Here is a 16,297-nt window from a genome sequence, read left to right on the forward strand (position 1 = left end):
CTCAACCAGCCTCTAGCCCCTAGCCCCCGACCATCCTTCTCTGGAGTTGAGCCCTAGCTCCATCTCGGCCTGTTTCTATGCGGGTCCCCCCAGACCCATGTAGGACCCCAAGTTAGCCTTTTTCCCCTCCCTCTCCCCAGGTGCCTTCTTTCAGACCTCAGGCGAGCCCTATTCACAAACCTGTGGGCCCGTAGTCTTTATTGGAAGTGTTCCTGGTCTCTGTCTGGGGGTCACACATTCCTCCTGCTCTCTGACGGGGGGCCCAGGTCGGCCACTTGGAGCTTGTTTCTTCTTGAAGTTCTTCGATATTTATTTAGTCCACTCCCACGATTTCCCCTTGACCGGCTCTTTGGTCGGTTTCTGGGTCCACCCGTGATCATCTTCCTCTTCGATTCCCAGGATTCGCAGTCCCTCTATGTTAGGAGAATTCTCTGTTAAGGCTAGTTTCCCAAACCTAGTGAGTCCCCCAGCAGCTATGCTGGATTTTTGGGGTTTATTTTTTTCCCCTGCTAAGAGTGAGACTCTTTTTCTCCGACTCTTAGACATGATTTGAGGTGTTCCTTTGACTTTGTATGTGTTTTATGGGCTATGGGGTCCTTTAACCCATAGGGCTTCATGTGTTTTTGGTATGTGGGTTACACAGCACCCTCTGTGCAGTAACCCAGGGGTGTCGTAGCGACCCCCCAACAGAGACTCCATACCCTGGGACTGACTACTGTCTCCCAGGGCATGTAAAGTCACCATTGGCTTTACTAGTCTTATATTGTGAACAGAACCAGTACAAACCATCATATTGTGGACGTACTGGTCGGGGCAATTCGATTGCCCCGGGGTCTGTTGTTCGAGGGGGCACTGTCCAGTCCCCCCCGACAGAGTTTTGGCTGGTGGCAGTGGATACTACTTTTTATATTCGACTGCAAATATATTCCTATGGGATTTTCCCATTGTTGGAGGCTACCACTTTTTAAAATAGCCTCGAACATTCGCCAGTTTATTAAATTAATATAAATTCACCGGTTGGTATTTTTTGCCAAAACTTGGTTCCAAAATGGCGTTTGTGTTCGCTTCTGTGACTCCAACCCAAGTCGAGCCCTTTGTTCCACTTTTTGGCAGGCTTCTCCACAGAAGCCTCCAAAAGTGGTGCCACTCTGTCTGGGTACCACAGGGGGTGTGGGAGGGGGTTTAGGCACCCTGGACTGAGTTGCCTCTGCAACTTAAGTCGCACTCTTCTGTGACTGGCCCAAGTGGTGAGCCGCCCGGCTCACCACTTAGCATGTTTGAGTGACAGCTAGGCTGAATGAATGGGGGTTCTCTGCATAAAAGCAGGGCTTTGGGGACTGGAACTTCAGAAGTCACCACAGGACCTAAAGAATCCGAGGAGGGAGAAGCCGAGCCGACCTGCAACGACACCACTGGTGGAGCCCTGCTGAACAGTCTCACCACTTTTCCCGACGACAGAGGAGATCTCCAGCTTGGAGAGTCTTTTTCCTTTGACTGGTGGGGATAACCAGTTTGCCCGTCTTTTCGCCTTCCTGGACCATCTCGTGGCCGCCTTGCCTGTGCCAAGCACCCCGGCAACCGGAATACCACAGTTTACCACTACCGGGAAGAAAAGGGTAGTACCTTGTAACCGGGAAACTCCGCGGCTGGTTTCTTCCCTGGCAGTGCAACGACCTTCAGCTTTCCTCCACGTCGAGACCTCCTCTTGGACAAAACACCGACTTGCAACCGCTGCCAGGAACAACTGCCCCCCGCTGGAGCGTTCTTCCCATTTTCTGGTACTGTGTCCCGCCTGGCTTCCCTTGCGACAGATCGTTCGGGGTGACAGTAAATCCTCGACTTTCTAACCTGGGTTAGCCTGGGGCCTGTTAACTAACTTTTCCTGACTTGATCTCAATCTTCTGTGAACTATCTACAAAGACTCTTTGGGCATAACCCCACTGTGTGATCCTGGACACATTTCGCTTGCTCTCTCCAAGAATGGGCCTGGCATTTGAACTTCCTTGCTCTCCAGTAGACTTTGCCTAACCTGCCTCACTGTGGTTCTTTGAAAGGTATTGAAATTGTGTGCTTTCATAACTTTGCCTTTTCCCTCCCTCTTTCTATAACTTATTAGAGTGCCATCTTATGTTAAGCACTCACATCAGTCTGAAAATAAGTGGTGTTTCTCACTAAGACTTGTCTAAAAAGTAATTAGGGTTGTATATGTATAATAGTGATTGTGTGTTGAATTTACTTACCTCTTTTTGTGCTAGTGTAAATTACAAGTGTGTCTTTAAATAAATAATTATATACTTTTACACCAAAGCTCTGGTCAGTGTTTGCTTGTGCTACTGTATCTCTGTACCGATTGTGTATGCTCTGTATACTGCCTAAATCATCTTGAGAGAAGTCTGACTGCTCAGCCACAGCTACCAGGTAAATCTGGGTGGTACAGCCTGCTACCAATTGGGGTTTACTGCCAACCACCTGTAGTCCTAAATCTTTTGCAGTGGTCCCTAAGGGAACTGCACAGGGTTCTGCCTAACAATAAGTCAAAGGTTTTTCTGCACATTTATAAACAATTTCACAAGCCACTGTTTTGGAACTATGTAAAGCTTTAAAATACAAAAGATCAACCCAGATTAAATCAGTTAAATCACACTGATTGGTATGCTAGCACTTATATACTTCTCTTGATGATGGAGAGAATGAAGCTAAAAGCATTCTGTGTTACACCCTTCTATAATAATTTGTTTTTAAAATTTGTCATGTTTAGTAATGTGCTTGGTGTACTTTCCAAGTCAGTTTTATAAAATTCGATTATTTTAATTCCTGGTAAGAACTGGCATTGAAAGTGTTCAAATGCACAAATCCCAGATTCACCCCTTAACCAGCGTGTGGATGAAACCAGCCACGGAGTTCGTCAATAAAAGGAGCGTTCCTTTTATTCGCCGTCAAAGTGGTGAAGCTTGGCTATCTGGCCACCGGAGTGCTTGGCACGGGCGATTCGACCAAGAGACGTCTTTGGAAGGCGAAAAGGGCGAACTGGTTGGTCCCACCAGCTCAGAGGAAGTAGAGTCGTCCAGCAAAAGATCTTCCCTTGTCGTCGCGAAAGTGGTGAGGTAGTTGCAGCAGGGCTTCACCGGTGGGGTCGTCGTCGCAGATGGCTCAGCTTCTTACCTCTTCAGATTCTTAGGTCCTGTGGCGACTTCTGAAGTTCCAGTCCCAAAGGCCCTGCTTTTATGCAGAAAAAACCCCATTCATCAGCCTAGCTGTCAATCACACATGCTAAGTGGCAAGCCTGGCTGCTCACCACTGGGCCAATCAGAGTAGAGTGCGACTTGGGTTGCCAAGGCAACGCAGTCCAGGGTGCAATTCCCCCCCTCCACCCCTCCTGTGGAACCCAGACAGAGTGGCACCATTTAGAGGGCTTCTGTGGAGAAGCCCGCCAAAATAGCGGAACAAAGGGCTCGACCTTGGTCAGAGTTACAGAGACGGACACAAACGCCATTTTAGAAAAGAGTTCTGGCAAAAAGACCCAACCGGGGATTTAATATAAAATAAATAAACCGGCGGTATCTTTAACATTGCACCAAAAAGTGGTGCGTTTAAAATCAATGGGAAAATCCCATAGAGAATATTCCGGTGGAATATTTCGCGTGGTAACCACTGCCACCAGCCAGAAACTCGGCAAGGGGGGACTGGACAGTGCCCCCTTCAAAACAGACCCAGGGGCAATATAATTAACCCCTTCCAGTACTTCCACAATATGATGGTTTGTACCGGTTCTGTTCACAATTTAGGACTAGTAAAGCCAATGGTGACTTTTCATGCCCTGGGAGACAGTAGTCTGTCCCAGGGTATGGAGTCTATGTTTGGGGGTCACTATGACACCCCTGTGTTACTGCACTGAGGGTGCTGTGTAACACATAAAAAATCGATGATCCCCTATGGAGTAGAAAGAAAACCCCATAGCCCATAAGCAGAGTAAAAGGAGGAAGAGAGGAAGGAGGAAGAGAGTCTCACTCTTAGCAGGAGGAAAAAACAAACCCCAAAAATCCAGCAAAGCTGCTGGGGGACTCCCTAGGTTTGGGAAATTAGCCTTAAGAGAATTCTCCCTAACACTTACACAAAAATGCAAAGCGTTTTTTTGTGTCAAACGACTTTAAAATATGCTTGCCCGAGTCCTGCACCATCTGGTCCGCTCCCTTCTGTCTACCACCCCTTCCACTCAGATGGCCTACATAAGAAGAAAGTTCAAGTAATGGGCTAAACGATGCCACCAGCATGCGAGGAGAAAAAATTCACAGAAGACAGTACAGTGTCTAGACCTTCACCATAAGGATGACATGTTTGTTTTTATAGCAACCCCTATCTGGTGCAGGTACATTGCTGATAATAGCACATGTTGTGCTGCTAGACCAACAACATATGCAGGCAGGTTTATATACTTCAGACATATGAAAGGCTCAGCCAGCCTTACAGTAATGTGCTATTCTAATCTTGCATAGGAACACTTATCTCTGCAATGAGTGCTTAACACACTGAGCTAACTTCTGGGCCATTGTGGCACTCAATTTACCAATATGCATTTCCAATTTGGCTATTGCACAAGATCAACATAATTCCCACAGGAAGGAAAGAGTGCTACAGGAGTTGTGCCGGAAGGAAAACACAAACTATATCTACCACAGTAAACACAGAAAGCATTACATGATGAATTGATCAAGGCAGAATGTACTTGCCAAAACAGACAGGCAATAGGTTTAGAGCCTCAGCACTATACCATAAAATATCCTAATGTGTGCTATTTAAGTCTGGTGAACAAAGGAATCTTAGTTCTTTAGATCAGGCAGCTTTCTGGGGCCCCCTCCAAGGTGGGGGCCCTGGGCAAGTGCCCCTTTTGCCCCACCCATAAAAAGTCTCTGTTTAGCCATCATTCTTCAATGATGTGTGGGCTCTAGGATCTTCTTGTGGGAATTGTACCTCAGAAGAGGTGTCCAAGCCATTTACGTCATGCAGGGCTAGGGCCAAATAATGAATGAAAGGCCCATGGGTTCGAACTCGAAGGGAACTGAGTCGTCATCCTCATCAAAAATGCCTTGAAAAGGGGACATAAAATACCTAATAGATTTTGGAATGCATCTATTTGAAGGGTGTTTTTGTGACATTGAAGGTGCCAATGAAGCCGATAGAAGGTAAGAAAACATACCAGCCATTCAATGGCACCGTCAGTCGGATCGAGGATTTCACCTGTCTCGAGCTGTTAGGTGCACACAGTGCTTGGTGAGGCTAATTCCTGCTGGCCTTGTTGGATGCAGTGAGTTAGAAGGCCTTCTTGCAGGAGGAAGAGAGAACGGGAGGGCCACTTTCTCTAAGGCCTGCATCATTTTGATGATGAAACTCGTCCCACCTCTCGGATGTGGTGGTGCAGGAGGAAGAGGAGGAGATGCAAGAGGAAGGGGGACGAAGAAGAGGTGCAAGTGGAAGAGGTGCAAGTGGAAGAGGTGCAAGTGGAGGAGGTGCAAGTGGAAGAGGTGCAAGTGTAAGAGGACGAGGAGCAAGAGGATGAGGAGCAAGAGGAGGAAGAGGAAGAGGAGGAAGAGGAGCAGGAAGAAGAGGAGGAAGTGTCTTGGGTGTGATCTCAGTGTTTTTTCAACGGTTTCTCTTTCTTCAGCGATTTATCAGCCGCTGCGCTCTTATAATCTGGTCCAATTTTTGATGGTGTCGTACTTGGGGACTTTGAAGATGAACAAACTGGGGCCAATTTGGAGGATCTCCCTTTCTCTCAAGGTTTTTCAACCCTGTGGGGATCGGTGAGCAACATTTTTGCACCACATCTTTGCACTTACTGAAACCTCTGAGTTTCGAGTAAACATGGTGATGAACTACTAAAATTCGATAGAATTTTGGAAGAAAATAACTGCGCCAAAGGAGTTTTCTGAAGCAAAGTTCCCGAGTGGCATGCTGGTCATGTGGAAAAAAAAGAACTGAGGTCACGGGGTGCCAAGCACACCATTTGTACCCACACTGACATCACGTCTGGTCACCAAGACAACTCGACGGCCATTGACGCCAGTATGCACAATGCCCCCTGCTCAGAAAAGGTTTGATAGCGGCAAAGCAGGAGAGTAAATATTTCACATGAGGTATCCGTGGGAGGACACACTCCATTTGAAATTTACATTCACCCTCAGATCATCTAGGAAAGCATTTGATTTTATAACCAGTGTAACACAGGCAAGGTTATGCTCTGATACATAATAAATAGAAAGGTCACTCTGGAATAACCTTGAACAGCAGTAGGTTCGATATAGGGGGCCTTATGCCCAAAGGTCATCAGTTCCACAGTATATATTTCACAGGTGGGTTGATTAAGAGATTGGCGATGCCAGTGGTTATGTTTAAAAGAGTCAAATAGCTAAACTTCAGGTAAGTAAACTCACTCGATCCCATTCCTTAGGATAGTACTAGGAAAGGATCCTTAACCCATAAACCTCCACTGACCAAAGTCAGGCAAGAGTGATTTAGGGGCAGGACTTAATGCCCATATGCCCTAGGAAGGACGGGAAGAAAGGGGTATGTAACCTTACCCCTTAACTCAGATTTCTGTAAAGACCAATGCTGATGTTGATGTTCCACAATCCGTTGGAGTCAATCTTCTGTGCATGGTCCCGTTGAGGAAAGCTCAGTTGCAAATGTCGCTGTCAGGTGCAAGATTTAGTTTCAGTTGGTCGCAGTACTTAGGAATCGCTCCAGTCTGCTTCCAGAACACCCAAACGAAGAAAGATGAAGACTTCTGATGACTTAGGGAACACGACTATGTAGAACCAGCCAGACAGCAAGTTCAAACTGCAGTTTATTACAGCCAAAACTAACAGGGAAAATCCACAGACTCTTGCAGGGCAGTCCAGTATAGCTCTGGGGAAAGACAATTAGATGGATTGCAATGGGAGCCCCCACAGTCAGCCGGCAACAGGCTGGCTTCAATTAATGAAGAAAGGAGTAGGCCAGCATAGCTGCTGCCAATGCAAGAAACACTGAAAACGCAGGAGAAGGCGTCTTGTAAGGTTGAAGATCCTCAAGTTTCAAACTCAGAAAGGCGATGGCTTCAGCAAGGTAGCCCAGGAGAGAGCTGGTAAGTCCACTGGGTGGTCCAGGGACACTTCCGAAGCAGGAGCAGGCATTGAGACTGGTTGTTCGCACCAGTCCAGGGGACCAAGCACCGAAGAGGGTCTTCTTGAGATCAGGCAGAGGAGCCGGGCTTCACTGCGACAGTACTGGAATCAATGCTTGTGAGCTGCAGGGAACGTCAGCTGGCTGCTCGTCTTCATAGAGGACCAGGCTCCAAAGTTTTTCTGTCAAATGGCTGCAGCAGCCCTCCTTTTATTTAAGTTTTGGGCTGGGAGCATGCCGAAGCACACACATGGCAAGGATTTGCACCATTCAAACAGGCAATGGCTATTCAATCATTGATCGCCACTGTCCACACCATCTGCCCAGCAACAGACATTCAGGCAAACAAATGTGTACTGGGAACAGACAGTCCCAGCCCCCAAATCCAGGCTTACACAAAAACCTCCCTTTGCACAGGAAAGCAGCTGCTTTCTCTGTGAAAGGCATTTCCTGAACTGAAGTCCAAAAAACAATATGGCCAAATGACAAGCAAACGCATTGTGGCATGGCTGTCTTACGGTGCTAGCCACTCTTGGTAGTGATTTGCAGTAAATGCAAAAATGCATGAGTAACATTATCAAAATACGATAGAAAAATAACAGCTGGCACCAGTTTGCCCAAAGCACAATGAAAAGGCAACCAAGGAATATGTTACTTAACTATACCTCCTGTTCTCCAGCATTGTTATCCTTTATAGATTTGCATGCTGTTCAAATATTCCTGGTCATCAGACTGGGAATCCTCAGTAATGTTAAAACAGTTTACCTCACATTTTTAAACTGCTCATCGCTTTAGTGCTCTATTATTAATTTCGGGTCATATTGCCCACAGCCAATTAGACAGGTCCCTCCCTACCTCCAACCCTGGAGGCCATTTTCAGATTCAGAAGCATACGTGATGTGGCAGCATGAGCCAAAAGAGCTATAAGAGGGGTTGGAAGGAGGGTTGCATGTTAATCTATGAAGTATACCAATGCTGGAGAACAGGCGTTACAGGTAAGTAACACATTCCTTCTCCAGCATTGGATCTTTCATAGATTCACATACTGTTTAAATACGATTGCAAAGAAGTACATATATACAACCAAAAACGGGTGAACGCATAGCTCAACAGAAGTAACCAACTCACCTCCAGAACAATCACCTCACACAAAGCGGTCGCAAAGCACTGCCTGGCTGACCCCAAACTCCTCCTTGCAATCCCCATCGGCGCAGTAGAACTTTGTGACAGTATGGATAGACCTCCACATGGTCGCCTGCAGATGCAGGGGACCCCTCCGGACAGGAACGCCAGAGTAGAGGCCACAGCCCTTGTCGAGTGTGCTCTTGGTCTGTCCTGAAAGGGCCTGTTTGCCATAAAATGACAGTGTGAATTACACACAGATACCATCTTACAATGGAAGCCTTTGAAAGGGTGGTGGCAGCCTTTGCCGGAAAGGTCAAAAACAACAAACAATTGTGATGATTTGCAGAATTCCTTTGTGCGAGCCATGTAGAATTTGAGAGCTGGGGCTACATCCAGCGAATGCAAGGAGCGTTCTGCATGAGACAAGTGAGAGGCAAAGAACACCGGCAGGATTAATGTTTCATTAAGGTGGAATGAAGTATGGGTTTGTGCGAAGGACCACCTTAGACTGATGAAAAGTCAAGTAGGGAGGCTTACAGGGGAGAGCTTTTAGTTCACCAAACCGTCTGGCAGAAATAATGGCAATTATGAATGCGAGACGCTCTGTGCAGAGACTCGAAGGGTGGACACATCAGCTTGGAGAGGATGACATTGAGTTCACAGGCTGGAGTCGGAGCTTGGAGAAGAGAGAAGGCGCAACACAGTCCTTTGAGGAATTCTTTGACTAGTCAGAGACCAAAAAGAAGCTGGCAGAGGAGTAAAGGGAGCGAGTGTTCTGTTGGGCTGCAATTAAAACTGCTTTCATTGCTACGTTTCTTCCTATTTTCTCCGTTTTGATTGCATGAGGCGTGTCAGAGAAACGCCTTAGTAAACCACTTTGTTCACCCACGGCACAGGTTTGCTGGGCGAGAACACACTGCGTGTTCACCTGAAGGACCCGAACTCTGCCCATCACAGCTGCTGCCCATAAAAGATGAATCAGACTGCCCTTGAGGCGTGAAGCCCGCAGAGGAGTAAAGGGATGCAAGTTTTCTGTTGGGCATGTGGTAGTGTGGGAACACTATATTGGCCACCGCACTCCCGGATGTGGTCTGTGTGCCGAAGTGGAAGTGAAATGGAGGAGACCTTCAGCCAGCGTACCAGGAGCCAGGTACGTGCCTATGATTCACATACTAAAATGAGCTACATTCCCAAACGTGTTAGGACGAAATTACCCAAGTAGAAAAGTCCTACCACCATAAGTTCGACCCCCATTTATTCGCATATGTATATGTGGGGGGTGGGGGTAAAGTTAATGAAGAAGAAGAAAAAAAACAGACTTTTGTGGTCAGACTTTTCAACTCGGTAATTTCACGCAGATCCTCCCAAACAGCCAAAGCAGAATTCGTCTATTCCCAATATTACTAAAGATGGTCACGTAATTGCGCAGCTCAGTATGGGACTTTCAGAACACGGCATCATAGAAACATCATGTGCCCCAATCGATACTCATACAGCTGCTGCAGTTTTGGATTTAGATACACTCTCCCCCCCCCCCCACCTCCGTTAAACCTCACTAGAGGCCCCACTACAGTCCTTGTGAGAGTAAAACTCCACAAAATGTACCCTCTGGAATCCAAGCACTGCTGGAGGGAATATGGAGCCACATATGGTGAGAGTGTCCCCATATAGAAAAGTACTGGGGGGTGATAAGGGAGGCAATAGAACAAACATTGGGGGTGAAGAGTAGAGGTAATGCAGGCTTGACACTCATAGGCCTGGATCGTGCACTGGAAGAACTAACCTCGAAAGCCGAGCGCAAAGTATGTCATCCCGGCGATGGCAGGGGCACTGGCACTAGCACAAAAGTGGAAATCTAAGAAACCCCCGATGGAACATGAGTGGGTCGGGAAAATATCGAACTTTGCATTGCTCGAATGGTTAACCTACTCTCTGCAAGAAGACCATCGAAGCTACCTAACAGACTGATCGGAGGGTATTGGCGTTCCTACAGTGTGGGTTCAGGGGTCCTGGTGCCCAAAGAGAAAGCGCCTCTTGGGTCTGGTGCGACCTACTTAAACCCCTCAAACCATGTGGGAAGGGGGTAGTGTGGGACTAGGACACGCACACATCACATAAACTCTCCAACATTGAGGAGAACGCACTTACTGGGGTAGAGGGAAGTACCATGGGCCAATTCCGGACCAGAGGGGTGGGAGTTCAATTAACATGGAAATGTTTTGTTTAAAAATAAAAAATAAAGAGTTATGTTAAAAAAAAAAACACTGCTGCATAATAGTTGTATGCAACCATACGCACCTCATGTCAATGACTTGCATTACAGCCACAGGGCACTGACCGCTTTTCCCCTCCACAGTATCATACAGGAAAAGTTTAAAATCACTGATAATGGCAAAGGCCTTCTGCCACCCTTTCTTCACTCCTGCGGGTTTTGGAACCTGCAACGAAGAAAATAAAAAGTGGTTAAACGTTGTCATAGGTCCTTGTGGAGCAACAGTAAAAAGCAATCACCAAAATCATGACTGATTGCAGAAAAGGTTTAAAAAGAGGATAATGGTGTGTTTTGAAAAGAAGTCCATTGGTGTATACTAGCACTTTCTCCATGTAAACTTAGGCCACTAGGAAAGGGTTTCATGGTAGCTGAGGGAGTGGAAACACTATTTACAACCCATTGTACTAGCTGGCTCAAGGTGGAGAGCGTAAAGAAGGGGCAAAGAGGACCGCCCTGTTTAGTGCCATGGTCTAATGCGACTGCCAGGGACAGCTGATCGTTCATGAGTAATCTAGCTTTGAGGTTTCCACAGTTCACCCGGATTTTATCCAGGAAGCAGGGCCGAACCCCATGACTTCCAGGGTGCGAAGCAAGAACGACTATTCGACCCTGTCAAATGCTTTTTCCACGTCAGGTGATAGAAATACTGCTGGGAGCTTTTTCTTACCTATTTTCTCGAGCAGATGACATGCTCACCTAATGTTATTGTGGGTTTGTTGCTGTTTGATGAATCCCGATTAGTCCGGGTGAACTAGAGAAGGCATGATGTCTTTTAGCCTGTTGGCCAAGACTCTCGCATATATTATTGCATCTAAGTTTATTAAGGCAATTGGGCGATACGACCCACAGATAGTCGGGTCTTTGTTGGGCTTTGGAAAGAGCACCATTTTGGTTTCTTCCATCGTGGAGGATATGCACCCGCTGTCTCTGAAGGAGTTAAAAAGTTAATGAGCCTGGGGGCTAATGTATTATGATACGTTTTATAGAAGGTAACTGGGTATCCATCAGGGCCTGGGGCTTTATTTGATGGGAAATTCCGGATAACCCCGAGGACCTGCTCCTGTGCGATCTCTTCCAACAAGTCGCAGGCTGGGGCCGCAATTCGTGGAAGTTGGATCGACTCCAGATATTCCCTTTGCAAGTCAAGATCTGGTTGGTCCGATTGATAGAGGGAAGAATAAAAAGCCTGGAATTGCGAGAATCTGGGTGGTCGTCGTATAATTCCCTGAATAAATTGGGAAGCTGCTTTCTGTTTTAGCTGTCTGGCTAAGAGACAGTCTGCTCTATTGGCCCGTACATAATATTTTTGATTTAACTAAAGCAGGCTTTTCTCTGCCTTCTTCGTTTATAAAATATTCAGTTTACCCTTAGTGTTCCTATGTGCCCGCCTAATCTCCGCCCCTGATTCTGTTTCAATTTTTTTCATAATCTGCTTTAGCTCTTCCTCAAGGCCAGACTTTAGAGCCCTCTCTTGTGCCCCTTCCGCTTTCTTTCCTCCCCGCAAGGTTTCCTTAAATGCATCCCAAACTATGTGTTCTGTGACCTCCCCGGTGGAGTTTATGTCAAAAGAATTCTCCAATTTTCACCTCCACTTTGTCCCTTATGCATGGATCATTAAGTAGTTCACTGGGGAATTTCCAGGACCAGATCCCTCGCTTCAGTTCTGGAAGATCTAGGCCTACAGAAATTGGTGCATGGTCTGATAGTGCAATCGGGTGTGTCTCGATAGTCTTAATGTTGCCCAGAAGTGTAGTAGAGCACCAGATGTAGTCAATCCGTGAGAACGATCTATGGACGTGTGATTAGTGGGTGTATCCTTTCTCTTTCAGAGAAGGCCAAATGTCGTTCAGCGATAGGTGTTTGAGATTCAGCTTCAAAGCCTGGGTCAGGGTGTGACCATACTGGGTGCTGAACCTCTATCCTGCCATGGATCCCAGGCTAGATTAAAGTCTCCTAGTACTAGCCGCTCACCTGAAGTGAAGTTTTCTAGTTCCGTGAAGGTCTTTTTCAGAAATCTTTCCTGGCCTAGGAAGTCAGCCCCACTTCTACAGTTATGAACAGAAACCTGCCCACTTTGTCTACCCTTGTGTTTATGATTTAACCTGGACCCCTGCCTCCTTCCCCCAGTGCATTCGCCTGGAGGATCTGAGGGTAATGCCGTAGGCGAAGCCTATGCCTGTCTTGCTGCCGTTTATGGGCCTATATAAGGGCCACCACGTCTGGTCTATGATGGGCCGAAAAACGTTCAAGCTTACTGCGTTTCACTGGGGTAGTCAACCCCTGAATGTTAAGTGTTATATATTTGAATATTGAGCCATGCGAGATCGGATCCCCGTCTTCAGGGCTTGTCCCTTAGCCTCATCGGAACCCACCCTGTCATGCTGACCCTGTGTAGATTTAACCCACCCACCCGCTACCCAACATCCCCCCACCCGACCACCTCCCCAACTCTCCCCACACCGCTCCTATTCCCCCCACCCCCTTAACCAAGTGTGTACCACCATACCTATTGTATCCACTGGCCCGGGCCCTCAGCGGTGGAATATCAACCTCCCCAGGGCTAACTGCAGGGTATCCTAAAACACCAAACAAAACTTCCCTGTGGATTTACAGTAGGCGCACTCCGTTCCCTTGCGGGAGAAGCTGTAGTGGCATGATTCAGTCAGTTTCTTTTCTCAATTATGTCAACCCCCTAGGTGTTGTCCTTAGGGGTAGGGCCTTTGAGGTGAGCGTTCGAAAAACCCTTGTGTTGACCTTTGCCTCGCCTGCACTCTTGCTCCACCCTCGACCATTCCCATTGTTTGGCCGATTTGGAGGAGCAAGGGCTTTTTCATGCTCCTGGGTGGGAGTTTTCCTCCTCTTCTATCTGTAGCAGGGACAACATTTCCTCGCTCAATATTATCCTGGGCTGCCTGCCCTCAATAGTAAACGCGATGGTGAAGTTCCTTTTATATTAGATGTTTCGGGTTTGTAGCGTCTTCACAACTATATACATATCCCAACATTTTTGAAGGGTCATCTGGGAGAGATCTTGATAGAGCTGGATTTCTGCCCCATTATAGGGGATTGGCTCTGCTTTCCTGGCCACTCTGAGGATCGGTTTCTTTTGAGGTTCCTAAGGAGAAGGCAATTGGAAGGGGCTAGCTGGGCATCGGGACCTAAAAAAAAAAAAAAGAAAAAAAAAAAGACAATAAAAAAAAGGGAGGAGTAGGCATGTTCTACCAGGCGTCACTGGGATTACAGATCACACAAACCCATGGGAGCGCAGATGTGAGGTATCTGGTGGTCAACAGGTCATCAGATCAAGAGCAGTTACATTGTGCTTGGCCTACGCACCCAAAAGCCAGCAGATCACCTTCAGCAGAGAACCCTTTGCCTTCTTAAACAAGTGGAAAACAGGAGCATTAATTTGCGGTGGGCACTTTAACACAGTGATGGATCCCTCTCTAGATTGGATCTCGTATAGGGAAGGAGCCACACCACCGCCAGTGAAATAGCTTTTTCAACCCCTCCTGCAAGAGCATTTTGTAATAGACACATGGAGATCCTGTCACCCACAGAGCATATGCACTTTTTACTCTCCCCCACACCAAACATTCACCCGTATAGATTACATCTTCTTGGATGCGGCACAAGAGCACAACATCGTGAAGGCGACAATTGAGCTAGTGGGATGGTCAGACCACGACATGAGCACTGTAGACCTAGACTTGTGCCCGGGCACTGCAACCGGTCGAAGGTGGATTTCTAATGACACTATACAAGGACCAGATCTTCAGAGACTCGCTCGATGTCGAAATTAGGGATTTCTTTGAACAAAAAGACACAAGCGACCTCCCCCAAACCACAGTGTGGGAAGCAGTGAAAGCCACGATAAGGGGACTATTTTATAGCACAGGGAACCTTTGTGAAGCGGGCTAGATTGTTGCGGGAGTCCCTCCAGAAATTAATCAGAAACAAAGAGGCCAACATGTCAAAGGGGAAGGGGAAACCCAGCGGGTATATTGGCAAAAATTAGAGCGCTTAGACAAGAACTAAAGGAATTATGGAGTGGTAAAAGCATTGACACAGCTTAGGTACATAAAACAAAAGTTTTATGAAAAAGGTTGCAAGGCCCACACACGAATAGCAGCCAAATTGAGAGGGCAAAGAGCTGAGAGAGCGGTATACAAAATCAAGAGACTTAAAGGGAAGATGCTGAACAAACCCATCAAAATCACGGCTCATTTCACTCAGTTTTATGAGTTATTATACACCTCGACTGCGAATCCACCTCTGAAGGCGTATTGAGATTCTTGGAGAAAACTACACATAGAACTCTGCAGAGCCCAGATATGGATCTGCTGAGCGCCCCAAAGGAACTGGAGGAAGTAAGTGCTGCAATCTCAAAATTTAAGTTAGGATCAGCACCAGGGCAGGATGGCTTCATACCAGCCTTCTATAAAACCTACAGCGGGGCCATATCACCCTTCCTGACTCGTCTTTTCAACGACATCATGGAGACTGGTTTGGCCCCCCGAGTCTTTCACAGAGGCCCACATTATCGTTCTACCGAAGGAAGGGAGGGAGGGAGGGACAAACTCGACTGTCGCTCCTACAGACCGATCTCCCTGATCAATGTTGACGACAAAATGTACACCAGCATCTTAGCCAATAGGTTAAGCATGGTACTGCCAGGCCTTATACATAGCGATCAGGAGGATTATGTGAGGGGGCCGCAGAGATTAGACAACATCCGTAAGACACTGGATCTAATAGCGTCACTGAGTACTCAAGACACCTAGTTTCAGTAGACACCGAAAAATCATTCAAAGGGGTCGAATGGCCCTTCATGTTAGCAGTGTTGCAAAAGGTGGGCCTGGTGCACGCTTGATCAAGGGCGCTCAAGCCCTATACCGCAACATAAGGGCAAAAGTGGTGGTCAATGACGTGGCGTCACCCCCTTTCACTCTGAGTCGAGGAATTAGACAAGGCTGTCCCCCATCACCCTTAATTTATGCACTGGTTATGGAACCACTAGCCCAAAATATCCGGTAGAACACTGCAATTAGTCTACTCACCAAATTTGGAAGAGTATAAACTGGCGCCATTTGAGGATGACGTTTTGGTTCATCTGATATTTGCAGATGACGTCTGGGTGTAACCGACTCACCCAACCCGCTCTATCCCGGCTCTCCTTGCCACAATCGTTGAAAATGGGTCCCACTCGGCCTTTTGTATCATTGTTACGCTCACCTGGTATCCACAGGGACGCCACCCAGCCCTGGTTGGATGATTTGCACTCTTGAACCCTCTCCTGGTCCCTTGCTAAGGCCTGTGGTTAAAGATGGGTCTGCAATATAGGAGAGCTGGATTCAATACCAGATTGTCTTTGTTTTCCCACCTCCCTTGGCCTCAACTCCTTCCTCCCCCTTGGGCCTTCTCCTCACCTTAATATTGTAAGAGGTGGATTCTCGGTCCTGCTCCTCGTGGCAGGGGCGCGTAGATGTGGGGGGCGAGCAGCGACCAAGTTACTTCACTGGTGCAAGCCCCCTGTGGGAATCCAGGCCTGCTGCGACTCCGCAGGTTTGCTGCTTTACAGTCTTTATATGCAGTTCTTATGTTCCTCTTAGTTTCGGATAATAATGTCTTGCTTCTTTCCTTTTAGGTATGGAAAGGTATTTTGGTGTTGTCATGCAGTTTGAAGATGAGCATGGGTCAGTAGGCGAAAGTGCGGTGTGCGCGATGCTGTCCGGTGAGAAA

The 16,297-nt window shown here is 47.2% G+C and overlaps 1 protein-coding gene across 2 annotated transcripts in view; it reads right to left on the reverse strand.

The window, feature by feature from the left end:
* LOC138566955 (serine/threonine-protein kinase MRCK alpha-like) overlaps nt 1-16,297 on the reverse strand; it is a 2,642,347-nt gene that overhangs the window by 966,889 nt on the left and 1,659,161 nt on the right. For both annotated transcript variants that reach the window (XM_069644738.1, XM_069644739.1), the window contains exon 26: nt 10,582-10,721. In XM_069644738.1, the coding sequence (XP_069500839.1) occupies nt 10,582-10,721 (140 nt within the window). The remainder of the gene's footprint in view (nt 1-10,581; nt 10,722-16,297) is intronic.

This window comes from Ambystoma mexicanum, chromosome 2p, assembly GCF_040938575.1.
Source record: "Ambystoma mexicanum isolate Mex_15411 chromosome 2p, UKY_AmexF1_1, whole genome shotgun sequence".
NCBI lineage: Eukaryota > Metazoa > Chordata > Amphibia > Caudata > Ambystomatidae > Ambystoma > Ambystoma mexicanum.